Source organism: Wasmannia auropunctata, unplaced genomic scaffold, assembly GCF_000956235.1.
Source record: "Wasmannia auropunctata unplaced genomic scaffold, wasmannia.A_1.0 LD334204.1, whole genome shotgun sequence".
Lineage (NCBI taxonomy): Eukaryota > Metazoa > Arthropoda > Insecta > Hymenoptera > Formicidae > Wasmannia > Wasmannia auropunctata.
The window spans coordinates 106,502-132,932 of NW_012028686.1; the positions used below are offsets into that span (position 1 = coordinate 106,502).

Consider the following 26,431-nt stretch of genomic DNA (forward strand, 5'->3'; position numbering starts at 1 on the left):
CAGGGCTTAAAAATGGAAAAAAATTGTATCCCCTTCGTGTCGGTGCAATCAAACAATTTTATATTTTAAGCCTTGATCTTCTTTATAGCAATGACTTTTTAGTTTCTTATAATTAATTATTATGAAATACATTTTATTTTACAAATATGATAATCAACGCTGGTGTAGATTACCGGCGTGGAAGACAAATAAAATAAAACATAAAATTGATCCAGCACCGATAACTTCTCGTAGCTGTATTTCGCGATGTACAAATTATTCCGGACAAAATTATTCGAAATTTAACCGCAAAGAGACGCCATATTGATTTAACTCGATCCCATGTCCACCAGAGGCGCTCGTTCCGATGGTTGATATCGTGGAAGTTCGGTCCGTCCTTCGATCCAGCGCATCAAAGACCATTCGAGGCACTCGAGCTCCGACGTTCGGCTCCGATCGGTTTGTTCGCTGCGCGACAGTTGTACATACGTTATTTAGACGGGACGATCCTGTTAATCAAGTTGCCGTTAACCACTGTGTGTCAAGGGGACGACGCCAGTCGACGCCATGATGGTAGGTGGAACCTGTTATCAATCGGTGACCGGCGGTCCGCTCGTCTGACGCGTTCGATCGGCGCGGAATCGCCCGCAAAGTCCGCTCCCCCTTCGAACGCATCTCGCGCGCTGTCTAATACGAAAAATGTTGCAGGACGGAATATGTGACACCACCGACATTTTAAATAGCGTGCCTGCCAAGAAGGTATTTATAGCGTTTCTCTCTCTCTCTCCTATCGTGTTTAGTTTCCTCCTTCTGTGGCTCCCGCTTGATAACACTCATAACACGCATTATGGTATCGTGATTGCCCTGCACGTCCCCCTCGCCCCCCCTTCTCCCCCCATTGTTGTCGCATTCTCGGTGACAGCTCGGTGCCACCGTGTCTGCTAATGGGGTCTGCCCTTTCAGACAATCCACGCTGATACGATAGACCTCTCGGATAAGTCCCTGCAAGTGGATATCTCAGACGCTCTCAGCGAGAAGGACAAAGTCAAATTCACTGTACATACGAAAACCACTCTACCTGAATTTCAAAAGCCGGACAATCTGGTTGTGAGACAGCACGAAGAGTTTGTGTGGCTCCACGATCGATTTGAGGAGAATGAGGAGTACGCTGGTTACATCGTATGTGTGGAATCTTTATGTTATTCTGACTTATTGTTTCTAATGGATATTTTACCGTTTTCGAATGCCAGACACATTTGCAGGAATCTATGGGAAAAATACCAGACTGACATAGATTCATTATTGATTCTGTTTCTATGACAATTGTCGGGATTTAATTAGCTATTATTAATCATTATTCTAAAATGTTAAGTAACAATGTCTAATCAATTAAAAGGCATTTGTCGACAATTGTTTGACAAAATGTAGAACAATCATTGTGAAGTCATTATGTTCAATGACATTTTTCAATGAAACTGGAAAGAAACTATTACACTTTGATATTTAAACGGTTAACTCATATGTTATTCTAAATGCCGATACTATTATAATAGATTCCACCATGTCCACCAAGGCCAGATTTTGATGCATCTCGTGAGAAGTTACAAAAACTTGGCGAAGGTGAAGGAAATATGACACGCGAAGAATTTAATAAAATGAAACAAGAACTAGAAGCGTGAGTATTTTTATGTGTAAATATTATATATTTGACAGGATCTAATTTTGTTACGTTGTTTTTGCAGAGAATATTTAGCCACGTTCAAAAAAACTGTTGCTATGCACGAAATGTTCTTGACCAGGTTGGCACATCATCCAGTTTTTCGGAATGATCATAATTTGAGGGTCTTCTTAGAATACGATCAAGATCTTTGTGTGCGAGGTAAGGTTTTTGCTGTACACAATATTACAATATACATAGAAATTAAGATAGTTACAGAACATACGTTTTCTTCGCTGTTTTGCAGGAAAGAATAAGATGGAAATGTTCGGCGGTTTAGTGAAGTCGTTCTCCAAAACTACTGACGAATATTACTTATCGGCTACAGTGAAAGATGTGAACGACTTCTTCGATCAAGAAATGACATTCCTTCAAACTTACCATCATAATTTAAAAGAAGCAACGAGATTGGCTGATCGTCAAACAGCTAAACACAAAGACGTAGCGGATTCGTATATAAAGATTTCCACCAATCTCTTACAATTAGCTACAACAGATAATGGAAAACTCGAGAGATTCTTAACTAAAATTGCCGAAACCTTCGAGAAGTTACGAGTAAGAACACTTTGTAGCTTTCTCAAAATTTTATTTTAATCAAAGAAAATCCATTATAAAAATGCTTTTTCCTTTTACAGAAAGTTGAAGGGCGGGTAGCGTCGGATGAAGATTTAAAATTATCAGATACCCTTCGTTATTATATGAGAGATACAGCCGCGGCTAAGAGGCTTCTTTTTAGAAGATTGAAAGCTTTACACGAGTACGAGTCTGCGAATCGTGCTCTTGAAAAAGCTCGTGCCAAAAACAAAGATGTTCATGCAGTAAGTGCATATTTTTGTACAATTCGCAAATTTAATATTTATAATCTAATAATATCCTCAGCTAATTTATCACAACGAAATAGCATACAGAAATGTAGGACGAGGGAAATAGAGAAAATGAATACTTATTTAAATTAATCTCATGACGACTAAACTGAAACTGCAGTTATTAGATACTATAAACAATTTATGGTCATGAGTAGCATCTAATCAGAACTTTAATTTTTCTTGCTTTTCAAGGCACTGGAGGTTGCTGAGGTGTGTCATGTTATTTGTGTCCTACATATATTTTCCGTTGTAGTGCTTAAAAAGTATTAGATCTTATTGCCAACCTTTCTATTAAGTGGATAGATTATCAAAACTTGATTAATTAAAATCAAGATTTAGTTACTATTATATAGGTAAAGAAAAATATTTTAGAATTTTATATTTATAGAATATTATGAATTTGATATAAGTTTTTTTAAAGAATATTAGAAAGATTAATTTTACAATTTCTTTATCGGGAAAAAATATAGATAAAAATATTGCGAGATTTCTTCTTTTTTATATACATAGATATGCTTACATAGTTGTTAATAGTAAAATATATTTATGGAGATATACGTTTTTTAAACAAGGAGATTGGCACAAGTTAGTTGCTGCAGCACGGAATTTATCAGAAGTATTGTGCATGAATGACAGTTGCATGCAGTATTGAATATTGTCTTGATAATTTAGATGATTTATGATCTGATAACACTTTTATAGAGATGATATAAGTTTTGCTGATGAATATGCAACTATTTCGTTATATAATTGCATCGAAAGTTTTAGACAAAAATGTGTGTATTTAATATTTTAATATTTTAAATTTCTGTTTTTTATCGATCAAGGCGGAGCAAGCACAGACTGAAGCATGTGAGAAATTTGAACAAATGTCTGATAAAGGAAAGGAAGGTAAGTAAAAATACAACATGTCATTTACTTGGATGTACTCAATATCATTTTGTAATAGAGAAATAGCATACAGCAATATAATAATATTATTTTCCATTTTATGAGTATATAACGTTTGCTATAAATTTACAGAATGATATTAATTATTTTCTGAATAATCTATTTAAGATATTTTTATTAATATTTATAACGATTTTTTAGAATTATTGGATTTCAAAACTAGGCGAGTAGCTGCATTTAAGAAAAATCTCATTGAGCTAACAGAGCTGGAAATAAAACACGCTAAAGTGAGTGTAATGCTCTTATTTTATTTTTTTTAAGTTGTGTGCTCAAACTTTGGCAGCATAGATATCAAAAATGTATTATTTACGTTATGTTCGCAGTCGCACGCGGAATTGCTCAAGAAATGTTTATCTGTTCTTCGGGAAGAGTGATCTAGTTTTAGCGTTGCCATGGACAAACCTATGTGCATGCATCCTGTATGCAGATAACAGTTTATTTAAGACTAATCATGTAATGTAATGTACTGTAAAATACTATATTTTTTGTTATCTAAATTTTACTAGATCTATCGTGCTTTGGAAATAAAGTATTGTATTAATAGCTGCAAAGTGACGTCGAAAAACTGAAGTTTACTATCATTGAGCTGTAAAAAAGCTATATAAGCGCCGCTATATGGTTTTCGCTTAATAGATCTTAAGAAACTGCAGTTTTATAAAAGTTTGAATAATACGTGTGTTGAAGGAAAGTAACGCACATTTGTATTATAAAAATGGATTAGATGTTATCGAGTCCCTTTGCAGCTTCGAATTAAGAGCCTGTTATACGTATAAAGTAAGGTTCTCTATATTAACAAAACAAAAAAATATATATAGAAGAGAGAGATATATATATATATACATATATGTATAAATAAGAATTATATCCATACGAGCATGTTATTACTATATTGCTTAAGTTTAGGGCAATTTTGTGAACGAGGGATTGCTAATATAAAAGCTCAGGATGATTAAAGTTAATATAAATAATTAGATTTTCACATATGAACTTTCCAAATTTTTATGACGATACGCTAGTCCGACAAATAATTATTCATAAATGCGTTCGTTTTAGAATTAGGAAACGAAACAATGCAGCAATGATTAAGGGGACCTTGAAATGATTTATAATAAAGTGCAATTATACTTTTCATCGTAGCGTTGTAAAGCAACATCTATATTATGTTTTTTTTATATGCACTTCACGCTTTACGTCCATTTTTGTTTGTCGTGCAAATCGTGTCGAATAAGTTCAACCATCTCTTTTTTGTGGATAAAAAAAAATTAAAAAAAGGAAATCTACTTTTCATACATCTTTCAAGAAAATTGTCTGAGATAATTAAGGGGATCTTGAAATGATTTATAATAAAGTGCAATTATACTTTTCATCATAACGTTGTAAAACAACATGTATATTCGTATGTTTTTTTTTTATATGCACTTCACGCTTCATGTCCATTTTTATTTGTCGTGCAAATCGTGTCGAATAAGTTCAACCATCTCTTTTTTTATGGATAAAAAAAAAGAAAAAGGGAAGTCTACTTTTCATACCATCTTTCAAAAAAATTGTCTGAGATAATTAAGGAGACCTTGAAATGATTTATAATAAAGTGCAATTATACTTTTCATCATAGCGTTGTAAAGCAACATCTATATTCGTATGTTTTTTTTATACGCACTTCACGCTTCACGTCTATTTTTGTTTGTTTTCATCAATCATTTCTTTTTTATGGATAAAAAAAGGGAAGTCTACTTTTCATACATCTTTCAAGAAAATTGAGATAAATAATTCGTACACGAGTATTTTCGTAAGTTTTTATTGAATCGAATCATTTTCTTTTCTATAATACATGATTGCAGACATATACTGAGAAATTCATTAAGTTGCAAGAGTTTATCGTTTAATTCTTTAAGAATTAATTCGAAATCCACCGTAATGTACCGTACATTATCGTCTTATCTTTAATGTCAGTAGATCCTATGAGTATCCTATGAGTGAGTGCAGATAAACGCGCTGCGATGCGGACAACGTCGTATCCCGTTTATCGTACGCCGGTCTTAATTTGGTATCGTTACACCGTAAAGTTAATAATCTTAACAATAACGAACAGTAAAGACGACGCAATAGAAAATACCTTTGGTACGCAAAAGTCACGCTGAAAAACGTCTTGCTCTTTCCACGCTTCGTTTCTGCTGCCTGCCTACCAACGAATTGCGCGTATAAACGATAAATCGGATGTACCTATACTTTCGAAAACAATATATGTAACATTTGACAAGTCCGACAGTCTCTTATCGTCATCTCTTATCGTCTGTGCCATTCATGGCTAAAGCACGTGAATGTGAGCCTTTTTAATAGATTTTGATACGTAAATTATATTACAGATAATTAAATAATTATTCAACAGACGTATCTTCAAAATTTATGATACTTTGGTGTATATCAAAATTCTAAAAAGATTTGCTAAAAGACATGGATGATTCTATTTACAGAAGCGAGTTATTTTAATCAGTTAGTGATCTGTTAATTGATAATATCATTATCTTTGGCGTAGGATTTCCCAATTTTTTAATTCGAAATTAAAATATTTCAATATCTTCGTAACAGAAAGAGCGTATCTTTTCTTTTCTGAAAAGATATGCGACAAATACTTCGTCTGTATTTTCAACATCAAGTCTCGACTTTTTTCTCTGATGAGTTATGATGAGTTATTTCAGTGTGAAGTTTCGAGAGTAATTTTACACACAGGCATTTCGAAACGTACCACATATATTCCCGCGAATGTATTAAACACAGTGATATACCTAGTTACATTCTACTGCTTATGTGAGAAACGATGACTCCAATTTACTTTAATTTTTAGTTCACTTTATTTCGCACGTTGACAAGTAGCGTTAGACCACGTCCCGGCACTGGTTTTCAGAGGCGTTTATACAAGAGTATGATGTCCATATTGGTACTCAAACGCGGCTGATTATTGGGAATGCTGCTAATCACACGGCGGGTGATTATCGATTCTCATTGATGAAACGAACCTTGATGTACGAATATTCGCCGTCCGATTACGCCCGTTTGTCGCGTATGATGAATTTTTCACGGGCAATATCCGCCGAACACGCGCGACAGGAAGGAGAGAGTAGCTCTTTCATTTTACAATCGTTACTCATGCCCTATGCCGTGAAAAATGTGTGACGATTAAATTCGCAAATCGTGAACGTTACGCGAACAAAAGCGCGTAACGTCGGTGAACGTATCCGAAGTTCCTGTGATTCTATTCCATTTATCAATGGTTTAAGCGCGGACTCAATTCCGTGTGTATTTACTATTTATTCGATAATCACTATTACTCGTGTGTTGCGAAAAAAAAATCGTTTTTGATGCAGAAATTTATAAGAAGTCTTACACTCAACTATTGTCGCTGGAATTATTCCCTAAAAAAATTTTAAGCCACCTTTCAACGTACAAACGTTTCGATCTAAAGTATTATGTGTGGATAATTTTCGAGTGCATGCGGAAATAACTTTATCGTCAAAAATAATGATATCTCCGTCGAAATGGAGATTGACCGAAGTTGCGAAAGCGCATCGCTCCAGAATTAACAAATCGCGCTGGAATTTTAAATGCGGCTCGTATTTAAAAGATGCTTCAACTCGCCGCAGTGTTCGTCACGTGTCAAAAGACACGAATGCCTGTCAAGCAACCGGATACCTGTCAGGTGTACCAAGACGCCGCTGGTGAACGCTTGGGTTTCAAGTCGTTTCAAAGTTTCATTAGCCGTCACGCCACGGGGGAGGGAACGTGGACTCCATTTAATAACCAAGTAAATCGAGAACGAAATGGAATTTTAAAAATCGTCTATTTGCATCTACGCCAGTATTTACGCAAGCGGGCAAACTTGAACGAAAAAAAAAAGAAGTCAATGGGAAATGAAAACCCGGCGATCCCGCCATATTCCGAATCTCCCGATATATGTCGCGTGTTATCCGCGCTTTCATCCACCGCTTTCATTCCGCTGCATGATTCCACATTAAGATTTGCTCTTTCGAGAACGAATATTCTGTTACACGTATATTTAATCACGCTCGCACACATGCAAATTGATTGTACATTCGACCTGCGAACACGCTGTGCAGAGTCTCCCCCTACCTCTCATTATAATGTTTAAACTAAATTTCAATTTCTTTTTTTTTTTCAGCGCTTTTAGATATGCGATATTCAGTTTTATCGCCACCAACGTCAGCCTTTACAGCTCTTATCGTCGATTCTTAGCGAGGTAATTTTTTTAAGTGGTCCTCCAACTCGTCGGTTTCACAATCGCTTGGAGCTTCGAATTCATTATGCGACGCTATACGCTCGACGATACATCAAAGTTTTCTTCTTTTTCTTTTCTCGTCGGTCGTCGAAATGCGTAGAGCGATAAAGTCGATCTATACTTGCTACGCTCCGATGGCCGGTTAGATTTCGCGTTTAAAACGCGAGCCGCGTTGCGTGCCGGCGCTTGGAAACCAACGGTCCGATATAAACGGCCGCGAGATTAATTTATCCAGCGCTCCCCTCCCTCCCCCCGCGATTTTTTCTCGAGCCACCCTCGAAAATACGGTATATGAAGAACGAACAGACTCTTGCAGACGGGGGATGTGTGCAGGAAAAGCGGCCCGGGCGAGGAAGTGGCGCAATGTATATCCGCGCGGTTGCGGGGGATTTCGAGCAGATTTATGATAACGGTATGCATCTGGGTCGGCCAATCAGTCTTCCCGCGCCCGGCGGGCCGCAATCCTGGGTCTCTCGTTCGCACCTGCATCACTCTCGTCCGCATCTCGAATCGAGGCTCGAATCCGGCCGGCTGGACCGTCCGTGAGGTGTCTGGCTGGAAACTCGAGATAGAAGATCAGCGCCGATTAGAGTCGCCGCGCCGCTCGAGCGAAATTCAATTCGGCGCGACAAGAATTTCCGCTCGAACTGCATCCCCACGGCTGTTTGCCGCTTTTGTTTACGAACGCGCGGTTGTTTAGACGCGTTTAGACCGCAATTTGCCTCGTTGAAATTCTCTTTCGCTCGGAAACGTATATATGTATATAGTAAAGGACTATATACAATCACGTCGTCGATATCGATCTTTCCGATAATCCGAAACGCCGTCTATATTATGACCGATGATTAATAAGCGCGCGCGTGTATGCATTACGAGCGTGTCGTCGAGGCCCCGCGAACGGTTTTCCGACGTTCGCGGCGGCGCGCGGCAGCCCGCTCCCGCTTTATTGCAGGGCGCGCTTTACCAATCCCGCATGCATTTGTCATCAAATCGTGCACATAATCACCGGCGGTATACGAGCGTTGCATCGATCGCGAATTTATTACCGCGATCGGTATCAATAATTCATCGTGCGTTCGCGCCGCGCGAGCGAGACCCCTTATATATATATGTATATACGACTGCAGCCGAGATATCGAATTAAAACGCAGCGTGCAGGGGTAATTGCGACGACGCGGTCCGCCGGGCGGGGGAGTGCGTTAAAATTTCACCCGCGGATGCAAGGCGATTGAACCTTAGCGCGTTGCGTGGCACCGTTGCCAAGTTCCCTAATGAAGTTTCCCTTCGAGTAATTTGCATCCCGGATTCGTGTGCCGTTTCGTAAAACACCTTCGGAAGGCTATCGGTCTCTCCCTCTCTCTGTGCGCGCCGCCCGCCGTCTACGCGTTAGTGCGACGAGCAATCCCCGAGCACGATGCATTCCCGGCGTATATTTCAGGCATCGCCTTATACCGTTAAAAGTAACGTTGTTAAAATAGCTACGGCGCCGTTAACACGCGACCCGCTTTCGTTTCGAAACGAGCGTGATATTTCTTCCCTGCAGTAGTAAATGCTTTCTTTCTCCCTCTTCCTCTCCGTCCTTTTTTTGTCCTTTGTTTCTCTCTCTCTCTCTCTCTCTCTCTCTCTCCCTCTAATTTTGATAATTCTATGATACACAAAGCGCGCGCTGCGAAACAGTTGCCCGGGGTTTGGGAGAATTACCGAATTCGCCGAATATAATGCCGAACCGAAACAGTTTTTGAGTCAAATAACAGGGTAGTTTTTGTGCAGGAATAAATTCCGATATTTACATCAAATGCATTTGAAATCCTATTAGGGAGAAAAAGAAATATTGCCGAAAGCTGGATTAGGCGTACAATTCAATTATTTTTCAAAATTATTTGAAATAGTTATTAAATACCAACTGAAATTTTTCGCCGGAATTGCTTTCAGTATTGCTGTAAATTTCGCAAAGTGTCCTGATTATTATTTTTAATCGGTGTCGGAAGAATTTAAGGAATTATTATTTTCTGAAATTACATTAAATAACGTAATCTTATATGTCAAATGAAATTACGCGTAAATTAACGCATAACATGATCGCAACATCGATTGATAAAAGTAACATTGATCTTATAACGATAAATAAGAAATATAAGCTCTTTACTCTTTATCTTTTTTTTGCACTTAATCGTTAATTGAGAAGTATTATCGCGCACAAAAGTAATAATAGGGCAATACAGGGCGAACATCTACCAATATAATTTCCGATTGCCAGGTCGTTTTCCTCGCCAAACGCGGCCGTCGAGGGCGATTAAGAGAACAAGCGTTTCGAGAAGGAGTTACAAACGCGATAGAACGACGGTATCGGCGCAAAGTAAAGAAACAAAAGACACGTAGTGTTCCGAGAGTCTGGAGAACGTTCTTCTCGATTTAATTCCACGGGGCTTTCCGTTTTCTATTGATGTTTTTACGAGAACCGCTATTCCGCCGATTTGCGAGGTCGGAGGAAGTGGAGGGAGAGTTAGAGGAGATCTTTAGGAGGGGGAGAGGGAGAAGAAGAGATCCCGCCGCGTCCGCCGGGGGCGAAATGAACCCCGTGTGTCGTGACCCTTTCTTACGGCGGATTTTTTCCCCTCCTCCCCCCATTGCGCTCTCCTACGCTATCGAGTCAGATAACGACGGATACATAATACACGGGTGACTGCGCGCGATTCCACGAAATCCGCGGAAGCCATCTTCACGCTTCACCGATCAAACGTTACTTTGCGCAGTTTTTTCCTTTTTTCTCTCTTTCTCTCTCTCTCTCTCTCTCTCTCTCTGCCTCTCTTTTTTCTCTCTTTTACGACCGCCCCCATCAGAACGATCCAAACAGTGCGCGCTGCCGCCCGCTGCAAAGGGAACTCATTAAAGGCCCATTGTACAGAGCGAGAAGCGAGACGCGATCCGATCCTTTCAAAGATTCGCAGGTGGAAGCGTTGCGCGGGAGAGCGAGCACTGAATCGACGATAATTATTACGTTCGCCCCGCATCGCACGTCCACGCGGCCCGATATTTTCATCGCGAATTTCATCGATTATTCCATAATCAAAGCGAGCCACCGCAGGCTCGCCGCGCAAAGTTGTCACGTGGCGAAGATTTTCGTCGGAAATACTTGTTTTGAATATCGAGAGGACACGTCGATAGCGTTTCCGTTTCGTCGAGGATTTCTTGCAGCGAAAGTATTATATCTTCGCGTTACCGTAACGTTCACCGCGCGCTTTACAATTTCACGTCGTTATTTTAGCGTACGAATCTTTACTCGTTAATGTCTAATAACGACGGATCTACCTCGCGCGAGAGCGATCCGAGCTGATGGAGTCATTAGCGCGCTTTAATCGCTCGGTTTTACAACCTCTACAAGATAAACGTCGAGGGAGATACGGCAAGATCGATTGCTTTATCGGCTTGGATGTCTATATTAGAATCAACAACCGCGAACGATCCTTTGCTTTATGATTGCTTGCGTCGAGCTAAGCCAAAGCTTGAGAGCGGACGTTTTCCGTTCCCCTTTAGATTATAATTATGTTGATTACGGTGAAGAATGAAAATTTACTTAAATAAAACAAGCGTGCTTAGGTGCAACCAGAAAATTGAAGAATTTAGAATCCTCGACGAGTCTCTTCTGCTTGATTAAAGTTCCGAGCTCTGTAAATGATCTAACAACAGAACGAATATTATTTACAATATTATATTCAGTACATATTAATAAAAACGAGGTAATAATTTATTGAATTATTACCTCGTCTTTATTAATACGTACTGAATAATATTGTAAATAATATCGTAACTATCGTAGCATGATAAAAACAATATTTTTGCCCGTTTTTGAATAAAAATATTAACAAGTCAATGAGCCACGTTGCGATGTGATTATGTACGCTCGCGAGATTGCTGCAGTAATTTTATGATCTTATTTTAGAGTATTAACAAATGTGAATATCGCGATCCTCGGAAACGCGCCAGTCGATAACGGTATGTAACGTCGCGCTTGCGATAATAATTGGTTTAATCCCGATATAATTGCGAGCACGTACGAGCTACGACTTTTACGAGAGCGGAACGAGATTTCGCGAGCGTGCGCGATCGCGGGGCGCGCGGGCGCGGGCGCGAGCGCGGGCACGGATGCGGGCGCGGAGGGCGAGGGCGAGGGAGGGGGGATTATTTCCATCGGGTATTCATTTTTAATTAAATTAATCGAGGAATCGGCGCGCTAATCCATGGAATTCGCGTAGTAGTCGCTTCAGCGTGACGGCCGTGCGCTATTGCAGAATTCCGTGAGGTTGGTAAATATTCGAGGAGCGCCGCATTGTTCTCATTACGGCGTATCGCGCCACGCTATTCCGATAACTTCATCAGCCGGTATTCGACATCGAAATACCCGTAGACAGGAATTTCGATTCGCGCGTGAATATAAATAAATACATGCGTGCACACACGTTATCGCCCGTTAATCTCGGGATACTGCTTGTATCTTTATCTGAAAAAAGCGCGAGCATCGTGAGAGAGATGCAGGGCGGTTGCGCTATTTTCATCCCTCTCTCTCTCTCTCTAGCTTTCCAACAGAGATTAAAAAAACGTTGCTGTTTTATTAACTAAAACTCTGTGATGAATAATTTATCGCTCAGAGGTCTGTCAGATTTTTTCTTCGTAGCACCAAAAAACCGCATTTTCCTTTGCGTTGAAACTTCCAATTTTACGCTGCGTTAAAACTCGCTACAATATTATCAAAAAACGTAATTTTTTAATTAATTTATATTTTAGTTTACATTATTATCAGTTAAAAATGAGCACATTTTTTTTCTGGGAATTTATGGTACTAACGTAAAAATAATTGTGAACGTACAATATTATGGGCAATAGTTCAAACAACGCTGCAAAACGAATATATTTTGTTCGCAATCAGATATTCTAGGATTAATATTAAATGCATGTATGCCGATAGAATTATATTTGTCTATCTGGAGCAGTGAAATATTGATAACTGAACATAATTGGAAAGTCTATTTCTATAACGAGTGACTGTAGAGATAACGTACTAACAAATTAATATTGCAATAATGGACTCGAAATAAGTTACATGCAAACGTACGTGAAAAAACGATTATCTATAATACTCGTAATTTAATTCCAAAATTTGTTCTGAAAATATGAACATCTAACTAGTGATTCGATCTTTTTTCGAAAAAATAAAGTTGGCATTTGAAGAGGAATATATATGTGCGCGCGCGCGGAGGATACATATTATTCATAAAACTGTACGCCCCGTAATATTATTGCAAACGGAAATGCTAAATCAACATAGAATGTATAAATACACATTCGTGCATGTGTTGTTTGTACACATTGTAACGCGCGCGAACGGATACCTGGTTCTAGAAGGACGACTCAAGTACACGTAAAGGAGCTATTAACTTACAGTAACGAGGCGATCGTGAGGGACGATTGGGGAGCTGTCGGAAGGGATCGTAAAATTTGTTGAATTTTCGGCAACTGCTTTGCAGACTGCTTGAATTTCAAATAACGCGGGCGATAAAGCTGTAACCGTAAATTGATCACGAGTAGGCGATCAAAAGTTATCGAAGGAAGCGAGCGATTTGACAACGGTGACAGATCCCCCGTAATATCGCTCTCCGGATAGAATTCCGGTAGATGTGACATCGCGCGTTCTGCACATTTCTATTAATAACGCATAATGGATCCGATCAGAGGAAGAGAGAGAGAGAGAGAGAACTATTTGTATTCCGACGTCAGGATGACAGTTTTATAAATATCGCTAGGAAATTCTCTGTCATGAGGCAGGACAAACATTTAACGATACGTCTGTCTTCGTGGCGTATCGGGGTAAATCCTTTGACAATGTATACTAATGTAATAACGAATAAAGTAATGCCGGCACGCAATGCGATATGAGTCGTGTTTGAGTTTCACGACATTCATACGAAGACATTATTCGAAAAGGGATCCGTTTTTTTTTTCTTTCACTTTTATACCCGGGGTAACTTCATTAAAATTTTAGATTTGCGGGATGTAGGTAGGAATTCCACGAATTCTACGTACGGTTCATACGGACTTTCATGCATGCGAATCTGTGTAATATGTGTTTTACGGTTACGCCGAGGTACAAGCGTGGCCCGTGCTAGAATTACTGCGGTATGCGCCCGTTATATTTATTTGCGCGGTTATTATTATTAAACGCAGATAAATTCAGAACGAATTGTTGAACGCGAGCTCGTGAAATATTACGCTATTGTTTCTATCGTGGGAACTATATACGACCCATTAGAGTATGATCAATTGCCTCGTAAAACTATTAACCGCTTTCTCTCTCCGTGGTGAAGGATTTAGACAGCGCCAAGGAAGAGCGACGAGTTTATTGAACAAAGTACCAAATAACGACAATCAAATCTGATTAGAGGTTTCACGAATAACGATAATTGAAAGTTTTATTATTTTCGTCCGAGTCAACTATTTATATTTCTATAAATATCCTATGAACAAAGATAGACTATATATAAAGTTCTACAAATGAGAGATACGTACCTTTCCTAACTTTCCGCGTTCCGGAATTAGTGTCAGATACTCGTGCCGAAACATCGATTAAATCTTAGACAGGTTACAGATTTGCGATTGAAAACGTGGTACACATTTGCGATTGATCCGTTATAAACGTTTCTGTCGATGCCGGCGGCAGCAGAACACGAAACGCCGTCCGTGTTTCGGAGACTGGAAGTACAGCTGCAGGATTCTTTTCTCCTTTTTTTTTTATCGCATATCGTGTATTTTACTACAATAAATCGCTATATCGTGATACAGATCGCGTCGCATACAGACCCGCGCTCTCGAAGACATAATATCGGCGATGCGACGTACGTGACTTCCAGCGGTGAAGTGAGTCTCGAGTTATCAAATCCGTAAGATTTCCATTAGACGTGATTTCGCGTCTAAAAGAAGAATCTCAAAGAGAAGATTCTTTGGGCTCGCGCTCTCCACGCGCTCCCAGTCATCTCCGTTATACCCTTCATATTATTTTTTTTTACTCGTTTAGTTTCTCCGACACGCCGCCAAGATTTCATCGCGGCTATACGTGAATCTCACGTATACTGTATCCCTCAAGGATTAAACGGCACAAACGTCGCGCATATGTTCCTGAATTCCCACCTGCGAGCTCCCCTTGACGTATCCGTCTTCCCGCGCGTGGAAGAAGCGCGAGACGTTTTTCAGGAAATATTTCCCGAGACGTGTCGTCTGAATAACGCATAAGTATACAAACGAAGATGGAGCAAGGATTCGATTCCCGACAAAATACCGTTTATCCTACTTTTCCTACGTTTTCTTTTTTCTTTTTTTTTTTCTTTTCTTTTGGTATCTCCGCGCGCGCGTGTCTCACCTTAAATTAGGATATACAGAAAGAACCGTTGAATCGCCTTAATCGCTACGCGTATCGGATGTGTACAGTGTTTCGGGCGAGAGAAAACGATGCTACGTGGTGGTTTCGTGGGCCCCACAAGAGTAACGCCGGAGGGAAGGGGAGAGGAGCGGTTGGGGCCTCGTACGACACGTTTCCGCCGCCGTCGTTCGGTGAGCCCACGTATTAGGCCTGTCCAACTGGTGGGCGCTGTTTTTTTTTTATGTCCAATTAATGCGATACCGCATTGAAACCGGGTTCGGTAAGAGTACCTCAACGATGCACTGCATTTTAATGAATTCGTTCGCCTGAAAGATCTTGCGTATACGTACAAAACTGCGATACTTCCTCTCTAATGCTTTCTATGGTGGAGAACAATGCGAACAGGGACGATACACGGGCTAATTTCGAATCGTCAAATCATGAAATCGAGATCGTTTTATAGAATAACAAATCAGTTAGTTTGATCATTATTCGCAGGAATTTAATTCCGTTGTGATGATGTCTTCTATAAGATACTATCTTGATTATAATAATATATTCGTGTATATCAGTGTCAATTATTTTCATGTAGGTCAGAACTTTAATAACGAATAAGTCAAAGAATAAAAGAGCGAGCACCGAGAGAAATTGTGCGCCATGACAAGAGGGACGACGTAACGCTCGCCTGCAATTTTAAAATCAGAGCTATACACGTAACTCGATCGTTGCAACATACATCACAATGTCGGTTATTCAACATTCAACCGATGCTGGTTGTTTCAACTCATCTTATGTGCAAACATTCATGCGCGAGTTTCAGAAGAATAAGATACTTTGCAATTATCACATATACGTCTATATAAAACCATCATTAAAATGTCTCGTGGCCGCGTTATTATATGTTATGCTACTAAATGGAATCATCTATTCGTCATTCGAGGAGATGTCAGAAAATAGATTGCAAAGTGTTCTTTCGCATTGTAACTTATTGCAGAATTTATTATTTTTATATAACATTCAGACGTAGTGACGCTCTCTCGATACCAATATAGTTCCTTTAATCCTCATATAAAGGTAAATGATTTCTTCTTTGTGTAGCGAGATCACTTTACAATAATAATAATATTTTATAATGAACACAATGATCTTCATTATCAATTATATATCATAAAACAATCAATTATTATATATTATAAAATGATTTTGCTATATTATAAAATCAAGAAATTATATTTACATCAATATCAGATAGATTCAAAATATCCATGAAGCTATACAGTTTCAATTGAAGAATAATAAATTCTGCAATAAAAGTTACAACGCGGACGAACCCTTTGTAATCTTTTTCCCGACGTCTCCTCGAATGTCACGACGGATAAACGAATCATCCAGTAGTATAATATATTTTAAGAAAATTATACCGATAAAGCCAAACTGACGGCGCGAATACGGAAATAGAGCGGCGCGCGCAGTCCGATCTAGAGGACCACGTTCGATATCAGTGCAACATACTATACGTGATATATATTGCGAATTCCGGAGCACGCGAAAGAGATTTTTCGGAATTCTTCTGAATATCGGAAAAATCGGAATAATCGTAGCTATTCGCGAATGAGTGGAGATATTTCGGAGTTAGGATTTAGTCGTCAGAGCATCGCGATCGCCGGATCGTTCGCTTTTAGCCGCGTGAACATACCTACCGATCGGTTTCTCGCGCCGGGAGCCGGTGTCATTCTCCATAATAACTAGAGCGCGAACTCCATTTTTGTATTGTGTTTATTTTGCAATATATTGCATGGGTGTATTCAGAATTTTTTCGGGGGCGGGGGGAGGGTTTTATCAATCCTGTTAACTTAATACATATAAATAGCAATTTTTTTCACTAATGAATTGCTTCATTCAATACTTTACATAAATATCATCAAATATCATATCATAAATTTTATTAAAAAATATTTGGGTTTGTAAAACTGAAAATGTAAATAAAAATTTCGAGAGGATATGAACTCCCCAAATCCGCTCCTTTGAATACTCCCATGCAATAAACAGTGAATTACAGTGAACAGTGAACAGTGAATTCTTGCTTTAAGAGCACCCGGATTCCCAACACGCCTATCCTGATTCTCTTATCTACAATATAATAACGTGGCCGCGCGAGATGCCTTAATGATGATTTTTAATGACCGCGGAAGGGCAACGCTTCATTCATCATTTGGGAATTGTAGCCGCGTATATACGTAGCCGGCGCATTGTTCACGTTTGTTCCGCGTGCAATAAACTCTTGCGACGTCGTGTCGTGCAATAAACGCGTTTTCGTGCGACGCGACGGTGCGATCTCCATCTCGCAACGCCGTCACGACGTCGCAGAGAGCGGGACGACTTTTGCGAGACCTGTAGACCCGCATGCTCACTCTCCCTCCCTCTCTCTCTCTCTCTCTCTCTCTCTCTCTCTCTCTCTCTCGCTTGTAAAGGCGAACAATTTTTCATAACAATTTTTACAGAAACGAAAAACGTGAAGATTGTGGCGTGAGCAGAGACGCACGCTTCGCATTCGCGTTCAAGCGTCATCGTGAATTTTCGTGTTTTGACTGGTATTTCCACGTGTATACGCCCTTTTTATTATTCTTCTTTGCTTTGTGTATCCCGAAAGAAATTTTCCAGACTTCAGGAACGTGTTATTCAAGCAGATTTAAGTGGAAAGGGGTTGTATCGGGTATTCGTATTGATTTGCAATACTTGCGAACTTATTATGGTCTTAAAGAGTCTTTCAAGCAAATACTTTTTTTTGTATTGCAACTCGAGAAGTTGTAAAGATCAAGTCAATGCAAGTAAAGACAGTCGATGCAAAGTTAATTCGATTTTAACATGTATTTTTGAATTAATTTGTAGCAAAGATCAATCGCAAAGATGAATTCAATCACAATGCTGTCGCTACTATTGTTAAATAAATGTATTATTTTTATATCAAATACGTTATATTGAATGTATCTATTTAAGAATCATCAATTCAGTTGCAAAATTAATTACATATCGACCAGTTTTATGCTTTTATTTTACACTATCTTATAATTAAAATTGCATCGTTTATATTATTGCACAATTGCGAATCTGAATATCGCGATTGTGTGCGATTTATTCGAAGAGTCAAATGATCTTTTTTTCAAAATTAAGAAAGAATCCAATTAATCACTCGTTTTCATGGATAATGCAAATAATTATCATTTTATCATTGCAATTGTTCTGCAGACACCGACTTGTATCAGATAGCGATTTCTATTTAAAATCACTCGAGCGACACATTCCCAAAATCTATCAAATTCCCGGTTTATACATGTTACTTGGTCATTTTTTTTAATCGGTCATTTCAAAGTAAAATAAGACCAAGAATAAATATCGTCGGGATAACAACTCAGTCATTTGTAAATATGAATAGTGTAAAACGTTTTTAAAAGAAACGCAGTGTTGTTAGTATGAAAACAATATATATATATATATATATATAGGTATATATATATCTTTTCATACTAACTATATGTATATATATATATATATATAGGTATATATATATATAGCAGACTTGTATCACATATGTACGTATTAGATGTCTGTGCTTTTTGAACTCACCTCATCAATTATTTCGAATTCCGAGATATATAGCCCAACCTTGTTAGCAACGCGATCGATTCGTTTGCACTGACCGCGTGAATTTTCCATCCGACCGGCCTGAAATCTGGCCTGTCGAGAACGGACGATCAGTGGTGCCCGGAAGTTGGACAGGCCTGGCCTAACGTAATCCGCCTCGTCGTGGCGTATTCGACCCGGGCAGTATTTACATAATTCGAGTCGCATGCGCGTCGCGCGTAATGACTTGGAGCAGGCAATCGCGCAATCTTCCACGAAAATCTCGCATATCTAAGTAGTCCAGCCGGCGGCAACCTCGACTAAAGTAAATAAGGAATAAGGGAGGGAGCGAAGGGTGCATGGGAAAGGGAAGTTGGAAGATGGAACGGAAGACGGGAGCGTGGTTTGGGGAGGAAAGAAGACCCGCGAGGGATGGATGGGAGAGGGTGTGAGGAAGGGGGGGAAAGTGAGTGGGGGAGATGAAAAAGAAGGGAGGGAGCGGGCGGGCGGACCGTAAAACCCCGGGAGAAGGAAGGAGAGGGAGGAGGGGAAGAGGGTAATATCCTATCTATCACAAACGGAAGTAATGACGTAATAGTTATGGACATTTCGAAGTAAAACGCTTATCGCGCTAAAACGACGCCCGCTATGACGAGCACCGCCGGTACCAGCACGCCCGCCAGATTCCTCTTCGCTGCCGACGTCTTGCGACGCTGTATCGCTGCCATCTTGTCACCTGCAACGGCAAGAGAGACAGGTGGATCTGTTAGTAAATCGGTCGCCAAAATCGATCGTTATTCGTCGAGGTGCCCCCGTTATCGAGGTAATCGAGTACACATCGACGAGGGGACCGCGCGACGACGGGACGCCCCCGTTGGAAACGGTGGCGTGTCTCTTGTAAGTTAAGTCGAGCGTTATTTCCGCCGTGGCGCACCGTGTTCGTTGTTGCCGCTGCAACATGTTAAAGCCGAGAGAGTACAATCGGTGCACGGTGATAAAGCGATTGCTCTCTCTCTCTCTCTCTCTCTCTCTCTCTCTCTCTCTCTCTCTCTCTCTCTCTCTCTCTCTCTCTCTCTCTCTTCCCTATCTTTCTCTTTCATTCTCTTCCAGCCTACGCCTTTCTCTCTTTCGCTCTCTCCTGCTGCCATTTTGTGCCTGTTATTTAATAATTGCGTCTTCCGTCACGCGCGCGCTCTCAGCCGCGCACACGAGCGAGCGATCGGAAGGCGACTTACACAAATTACGCAGATTAAATCCGCATATGCAAACAGACGCGAATCCGCGGCACACGCTTTCACGCTAAACGGCTGGTTTGATTTGAATCCATTATTCATATTGAACGTACCACGCTACGCGCGTGTATATGCGTGTGCGTGTGTGAGCTGTGTGTGTGTGTGTGTGTGTATGTGTGTTGGGCAAGCGAAAGTCAAGACAGACGGATCAATGCGAGTACCTGTACCGTGCTACATGGTACACGCGTCTTATTGCTTCAATATTTGGAATTTCAATACTCGATACTTTTTAAATAGCAACACATTTTAGCGCGCCTAACACAGATTTTCAATCGATTCAACAGTAGTCGAACTAAAGATTTTATCGGGCATGCAGTGTTATATAGCCTCTCAGAAGCCAAATCGATCGATTCCGGTTTTTATACATTTTTTAATCTTACTCTTGTTAGTATACCAGAGCGTACAATATACTAGTTGATAGCTTCTTTGATTTTTTTCTTTATATTTCGTGGAAGCAGTTTAGCTTCTGAGAAACTTGTATGATGTAAAAAGGTGAATTTTTATTAATACAGCGAGACTTTATTTTCCGATTCACTTTATATTCGCAATACTTTATAACAGAGTTGTTTTTAAGTAATGTCCAATATATATTTCAAAAGTTGTTTTTTCAGGTTATGACGAAAAGTTCATGTAAATATATAATCTCAAAGACTTCGTTTCAGAGACATAAAATATTAAAAATCGGGCCCTAAAGTTATCATTTCCTTAATAGCTCTTAAATGAAAAACAGATAAAAAGAAATTTGTTATGTTCAACTTTTTTCACAATATTGACGTCGAATTTGGTACAAGTACGTATACCTTTAAATTAAATTAACCATTCTATGTTAATTCTAAATTTAAAAGTAATTTAGACAAAATTTAGATAAATGTTTTGTAAGTAAAAATTAAAAATTAATACCCTGGATATATTTACTGTGGTCCGAGAAAGAGAAAACTTTTTTCATTTAGGAGCTATTAAGAAAAAACGATAATTGTAGAATTTTTAACACCCTGTATCTTTGAAACAAGAACTTTGAAACTACATGTTCATATAAACATTTCTTCGTAAAACGATCCCAAAGAACCTAAAATATCGGACAAGACTTAAGTAACACCCTGCATACGAACTGCAGTTGCGCTTTATGCATATATCAGGGCAACGTATTGTAACATCGGTTTACGATCGTTACGTTGAACATATTAAAGATTCAAAGGATGAAAAAGAGAAATTGCATTTTCTTCTGACGTTCGCATTTCGAATCTCGACTCGAATTGACGTTGAACGGCAGTCGACGGTCGCGGTTTAGCAGAGAGATCTCCCTTTTTTTTTTCCTTACGCGACGCAAACATCGTTTGCGTCGTGCACCGTCGTTGTAACGCGGATTTCTTTCACTCGGATTAGCGACTCGCGGAGGATCCGAAATAAATTCCGGGCGTAGATTTCCATTATAATTTCCAATTGAAATTGTGGACTCCCACGGACTCGGCCGGCGCGCGTCTCCCGTTGCATACAAAATTACTTCCCAACGCTCCGGCGCGATGCGTCGGAGCGTTGTGTTCCGTGGAACTGCACAGAATGCGCCGTGGATTACTGAGCTAATTACTGTCGTAGTTACTCACACCGTGCGTCGTAGCTACCCCGCGGAATAATTAATGTTGATAATAGATATATGCCGCGTATTATAAATTGCGTTATACAATATCGCGTGCGTCACGACGTGCCGATATTAATTCGCTGTTACGGGGGGATTGAAGATAATCAAAGAGGTGACAAGTATGTAATTAGTATTGATACGAGGAAACTACTTTTAATCAGCATCATGATCTTATCAGTCTCGTTCTTAATGTACGCAATCTAACGAATTGCTTCATCGAGATATTTAATTGTGATAATATGGTAATCGTGAGAAGGAAAATTATATACGTTTATGTATTATGATTTAATGCCATTTTTTTATAAGGAAACTTATAATAATGACTTTAACCGAGTTAAAAGTTCTCCGGATAATATAAATACCAGGTAAAGCGTCGTATATATAATTCAATTGTATTTGGATCAATTAAATCTACATTAAGTAACTGTTTATTTAAGATCTAAATTAAGTGGCTGCTAATAGAAAAGTTGCACGACTAAAATGCTAATCTATTTTTGTTCAATTCTGTTCTTATTTAATTACGTCCTTTCTCTTTCTTCGAATAAACAAAAGTCTGAAATAAAGAACGTTTAATAAATAGAGCTCAAAATATAAGAATCAATTGATAATTGGAGGAAAAGCAATTTAGTACTTATTGTTAATCTACATTGTTTCTCGCAAATCTCTCGACGAGGAAATATTTACTTTATCAAAAGCTATTATCTGAGCGAATTGAAATTAGTATGTACATAATTATAATCGGGAAATACGAGAATTGTTGAATGGATTATGTACACACACACACACACACACACACACACACACACACACACACACACAATATATTCATAAAAATTTCTCAAAATAAATATACTGTATTGATAAATTTCATTGCTAATGAGAACAAAGTATACCTATATTGTACTTTATTGGCGAGGGTAGTCAAAGTACGTTAAAGTAGGTTACAATACGTAAAACACACTAATTGTTAGTCACAATATAAAGTATGTCACGGCATTTTAAAGTGCGCTAGTATAAAACTTTTGTTGACATACATCCAAGTAGCTTTTAGTAGCCAACTAGCTGTTCCAGATTTTTAATTTAAGGCAAAAGATTTAGTTGGCAAAATATATGTTCAAATTCATATACATATCCATCGGATATTTAAATGTGTATTTAATAAATTGCAAGACACGAGGTCATCTCGTTGAAAAAAACCGTTTTAAATTATTCGGAGAGTCTCTATCGTTAAAAATGAGATTTCAATGAAATAAATTACTTTTACAATAAATAAATTATAGTGATAATTATCGTAACACGTATGAAAATTCCTTAATTTGCAGAACATTTTGATTCGAATTTTTTTTTCTTCCTTGGAACTACTTGGAACATCAATTTCTTTTCGCGCGTCTCTAATGTACAAATTTCTCCGATTTGGTCTATTTTCTTCTCCTTGCCATCGACCTGAGACACGGCAGCGGCTTAGGTGCACGCGTTACCCCATTGTGTGATTTGCGTGCGCAAGTTATAACGCGGGCTCGTTCGCGGTTAATTAACCCACGGCCAATGTTTTGTTTTGTCGGACTTGCACCTTTGAACTGAAAGACCATCGCGATTTCTCCTTTCACGTGAAATAAAAGCGTCTATTGTGAACGGCGGCGCTTTCACCTATTCGCTGGCTTACAAAAAATGCTTGGTCCTTGCGTTTGTTTCCGAAAATGTATTTTGTACAACAGCTATTTCAACGGAGGTCTTTTAACGCACTGCGTTGGGTTCACGCGTGTCGCGCGGCTATCGATAACAAAGAAACGAATGTCACGCGAAGCCACGCTTTGCAAAAGTTTCTTCACTTCTCGTATACAATCATATTTCGTATCCAGTTACGTGAAATTAATTTTTGCGCAATTTTCTCGACACGATTAATTTTCTACAGATGCAAAATGTAGGACACAGTGAAGATAATTAAAAAATCTTTCTGTTAATGAAAAGAGAAATTACAAAAAAAAAATTTATATTCTCGTAAATTATTGCTCATGTTATACAAAGCACAGATACAAAAACGTCATTTATTAAGATAAAAAATGGGGGAATGAAACGAAACTATTGTGAATTTATTACTTACGGAAAGATATAGTAGAAAGTAATTTTTATCACTTATTAGTAATAGACCCGCGTTAATTAATAGCAAACTAATTATTTACTTACTTTGCATGATCTTTTTGTAAGTGATGCAGATGCAATATTTGATTCTTAAATAGCGAAACAAGCTATATTTGAAAGGATAAAAAATACAGCATTTCGCTGAGAATAGCATCATACTTTTCCCACACGCTAGTCTCTAACTTTGGAATAGATTTATTCCCCGCTATTGATCGCATGCTATCTTTTATTTCGCGTCCAGAGTTATAGGGTCACTCTTGCTGATTAAACTTCCGCGGTTAATTAACCACAGGCCGATATTTGCTCCGGTTTTGCGCCAATCCTGGGAAGACCGTGATGATGTTTCCTCTCAAATAGAAGCATAGTGACCCGCTGTTAAACGGAGTTATTCCCCATACTCGTCAAACCGCAAATACGAGCCACTCGGCTAGGATGGTTAACGCCGTAAATATCGTCATGTCTCGCTTGCGGCCGACCGGCGCGGCGTGCTTTTTGCCCTTTTATATTTTCGCCCGTATACCTTACCCTAACAAATTTATCTTGGCAGCAAGGAAAAAAAATTGCCGCCACGATATTAACACGCCATAATATCAGTGCATCTTTTGTCGTTAAACTATTTTTCCTAGATGACCCGAAATCTAAAAATACAGTGTTACGAGAGGAAAAAAGGTTCTACGATTTCTTTTTTTACATGCCGTTTCTTCGCACAAGAAAAGGTCGAAACTGTTCCTCAGTCAGTAGAGATAGAGCATTGTAATTTGAATTTTCTGAACATTTTCCGGAGAGGAGATTCACCGAAGGTCTTATTTATAATGTAGCTGTGTCTTATTGGTTATTTTTGTGTGAGTTGTAACTTTGCGACCGAACTGACTGCGTTCTTGACTAACAATGACGGAGAGCTTAACTTATCCACCGGAGCCAATAGTATTGATTGCGGAAACTGAATAGCTCTTGGGTCTGTGAATAAGATTCTGCACAAACTTTGTCAATTAAATCGAAGTGCATTCAAACATTTACAGAATTACGTGCATTGATTGCGGAATTTAATGACTTCCGGCTTATATATTTATAAGAAGCTTTCAATGCCTCAACTTGTTTCAGAATATCCGCAAATTTTGTAGCATAAAGTTATATAATATTTATACAATTAATTTCGTGTACATTTATATAGTTAATATACATATACATTGATTATTTAGCGCTAATATTGTACCGAAAGGATTTATTTACAAACGTTATACAAACTTTGTACTGCATGATGTACTCATATATACTTGTGTCGTTTAATTTTAATTTCTCTAAAACTTCTCCGGTTATAGACATTAACAAGCTGCAGAGAAACGATCGGAGTATCGAAGTAATTTGGAATATTTACTGAGTCGCGTAGCAGGTTCATAAAAATAACACGACGCTCCGGATGCATGATCCAGAATCTACGTGGGAATCGTGATTTGGGTCAGAGAGTGCATTTCAGCATTTACGGCCTACGTGCATCGGTTGTAAAGACGCTCTCAAAACCTAATGACAAACAGCTGCCACAGCCCGGCGAGGATTTAATACTCCGATCCTCTCGTAGCGAGAACCGTTTAATAAGAATTCTCACTAGCTCATACATTTTTCATGATGAAACGAAACGGCTCTATCAACTAAAAGGATGAAGATGGATAAATATTATTCATCTAATGCGGATTATTATCTCTCTCTCTCTCTCTCTCTCTTTACTTTATAAATTGTGCCGCGAGAAAAACACTCTATTTTGCATCTTGCAAGAAACTAGATTTATCTTCTCGTTGCGCCACAGAATTTTTAGTCCCTCGCATTCATCAAGAATGTTTCTGCAAAATTATGTGGTGTTTTCATTTTTGCGGGGACATTTTTCGTGGATCAAGGAGAAACGCGCTGGAGCATCGGCAGAGAATACGCATCGCTTGTAAAAATGGTTTTAAAAATCCAGGGCAAGCGGGCGACGCGAAGTTAATTTTATGCTCGCCGCTGTTACGCGCAAAAATGAAGTCGTTTCAGACCGAGCAGCTTTCTACAAATTTATTTTGTCGATATCTATTTTCTTCCGTTTCTCTCTCTACTAATAATATCGCAAACATTCTTGTACAACGCTCTTTCTCATTTAATAACATTACGCTCTCTTCTTTCTTGCGTATATTCAATCTGTTTTGCTTCAATTTTCTATTTTTTTATGTTTCAATTGTACTTTTTTGAATAAATTATCACATTATTCGCATAAATCTCTGTGTAATATATATAATACATGTATAAATTGTTAATGTACAGAGTGGCTCATATAAATCAGTACAGTATAATACCTTGAGCACTACGCGTTAAATTTTTATCGTTCCAGTCTCAAATTTCTTATAGGTTTTTTCAGAGGCCTTTAAATCTGTGTCAAGACTGACTCCTCCTCTTCCCCTTCGTCACTCCAGCGAGATAAAGCGGAGATAACTTTGAAATTTTAAATTTTAAACCAATTATTTCCGCAATTTACATTACATGACAAATAACTTTTATCTGAAACA

General features: G+C 38.8%; 2 protein-coding genes across 8 annotated transcripts in view; one reads left to right on the forward strand and one right to left on the reverse strand.

The window, feature by feature from the left end:
- The first annotated feature begins 309 nt into the window (after positions 1-309).
- Positions 310-4,877, forward strand: LOC105459173 (sorting nexin-6). Of its 3 annotated transcripts, XM_011704968.1 has the most exons (11): positions 310-552; positions 688-738; positions 943-1,158; positions 1,533-1,654; positions 1,722-1,858; positions 1,944-2,251; positions 2,332-2,514; positions 2,755-2,772; positions 3,390-3,453; positions 3,655-3,740; positions 3,837-4,877. In XM_011704968.1, exons 1-11 carry the CDS (start codon positions 547-549, stop codon positions 3,885-3,887), a joined length of 1,242 nt encoding a protein of 413 aa, XP_011703270.1. In that variant the 5' UTR covers positions 310-546; the 3' UTR covers positions 3,888-4,877. The 3 variants fall into 3 exon arrangements, with proteins under 3 accessions (XP_011703270.1, XP_011703272.1, XP_011703271.1); XM_011704970.1 differs by lacking the exon at positions 310-552 and having other exon boundaries at positions 664-738; XM_011704969.1 differs by lacking the exons at positions 310-552; positions 2,755-2,772 and having other exon boundaries at positions 679-738.
- A 13,933-nt stretch (positions 4,878-18,810) lies between these two features.
- LOC105459175 (hemicentin-2) overlaps positions 18,811-26,431 on the reverse strand; it is a 261,045-nt gene continuing 253,424 nt past the window's right edge. For all 5 annotated transcript variants that reach the window (XM_011704973.1, XM_011704972.1, XM_011704976.1 and 2 more), the window contains one exon: positions 18,811-19,569. In XM_011704973.1, coding sequence (XP_011703275.1) covers positions 19,457-19,569 — 113 coding nt within the window. In that variant the 3' untranslated portion in view covers positions 18,811-19,456. The remainder of the gene's footprint in view (positions 19,570-26,431) is intronic.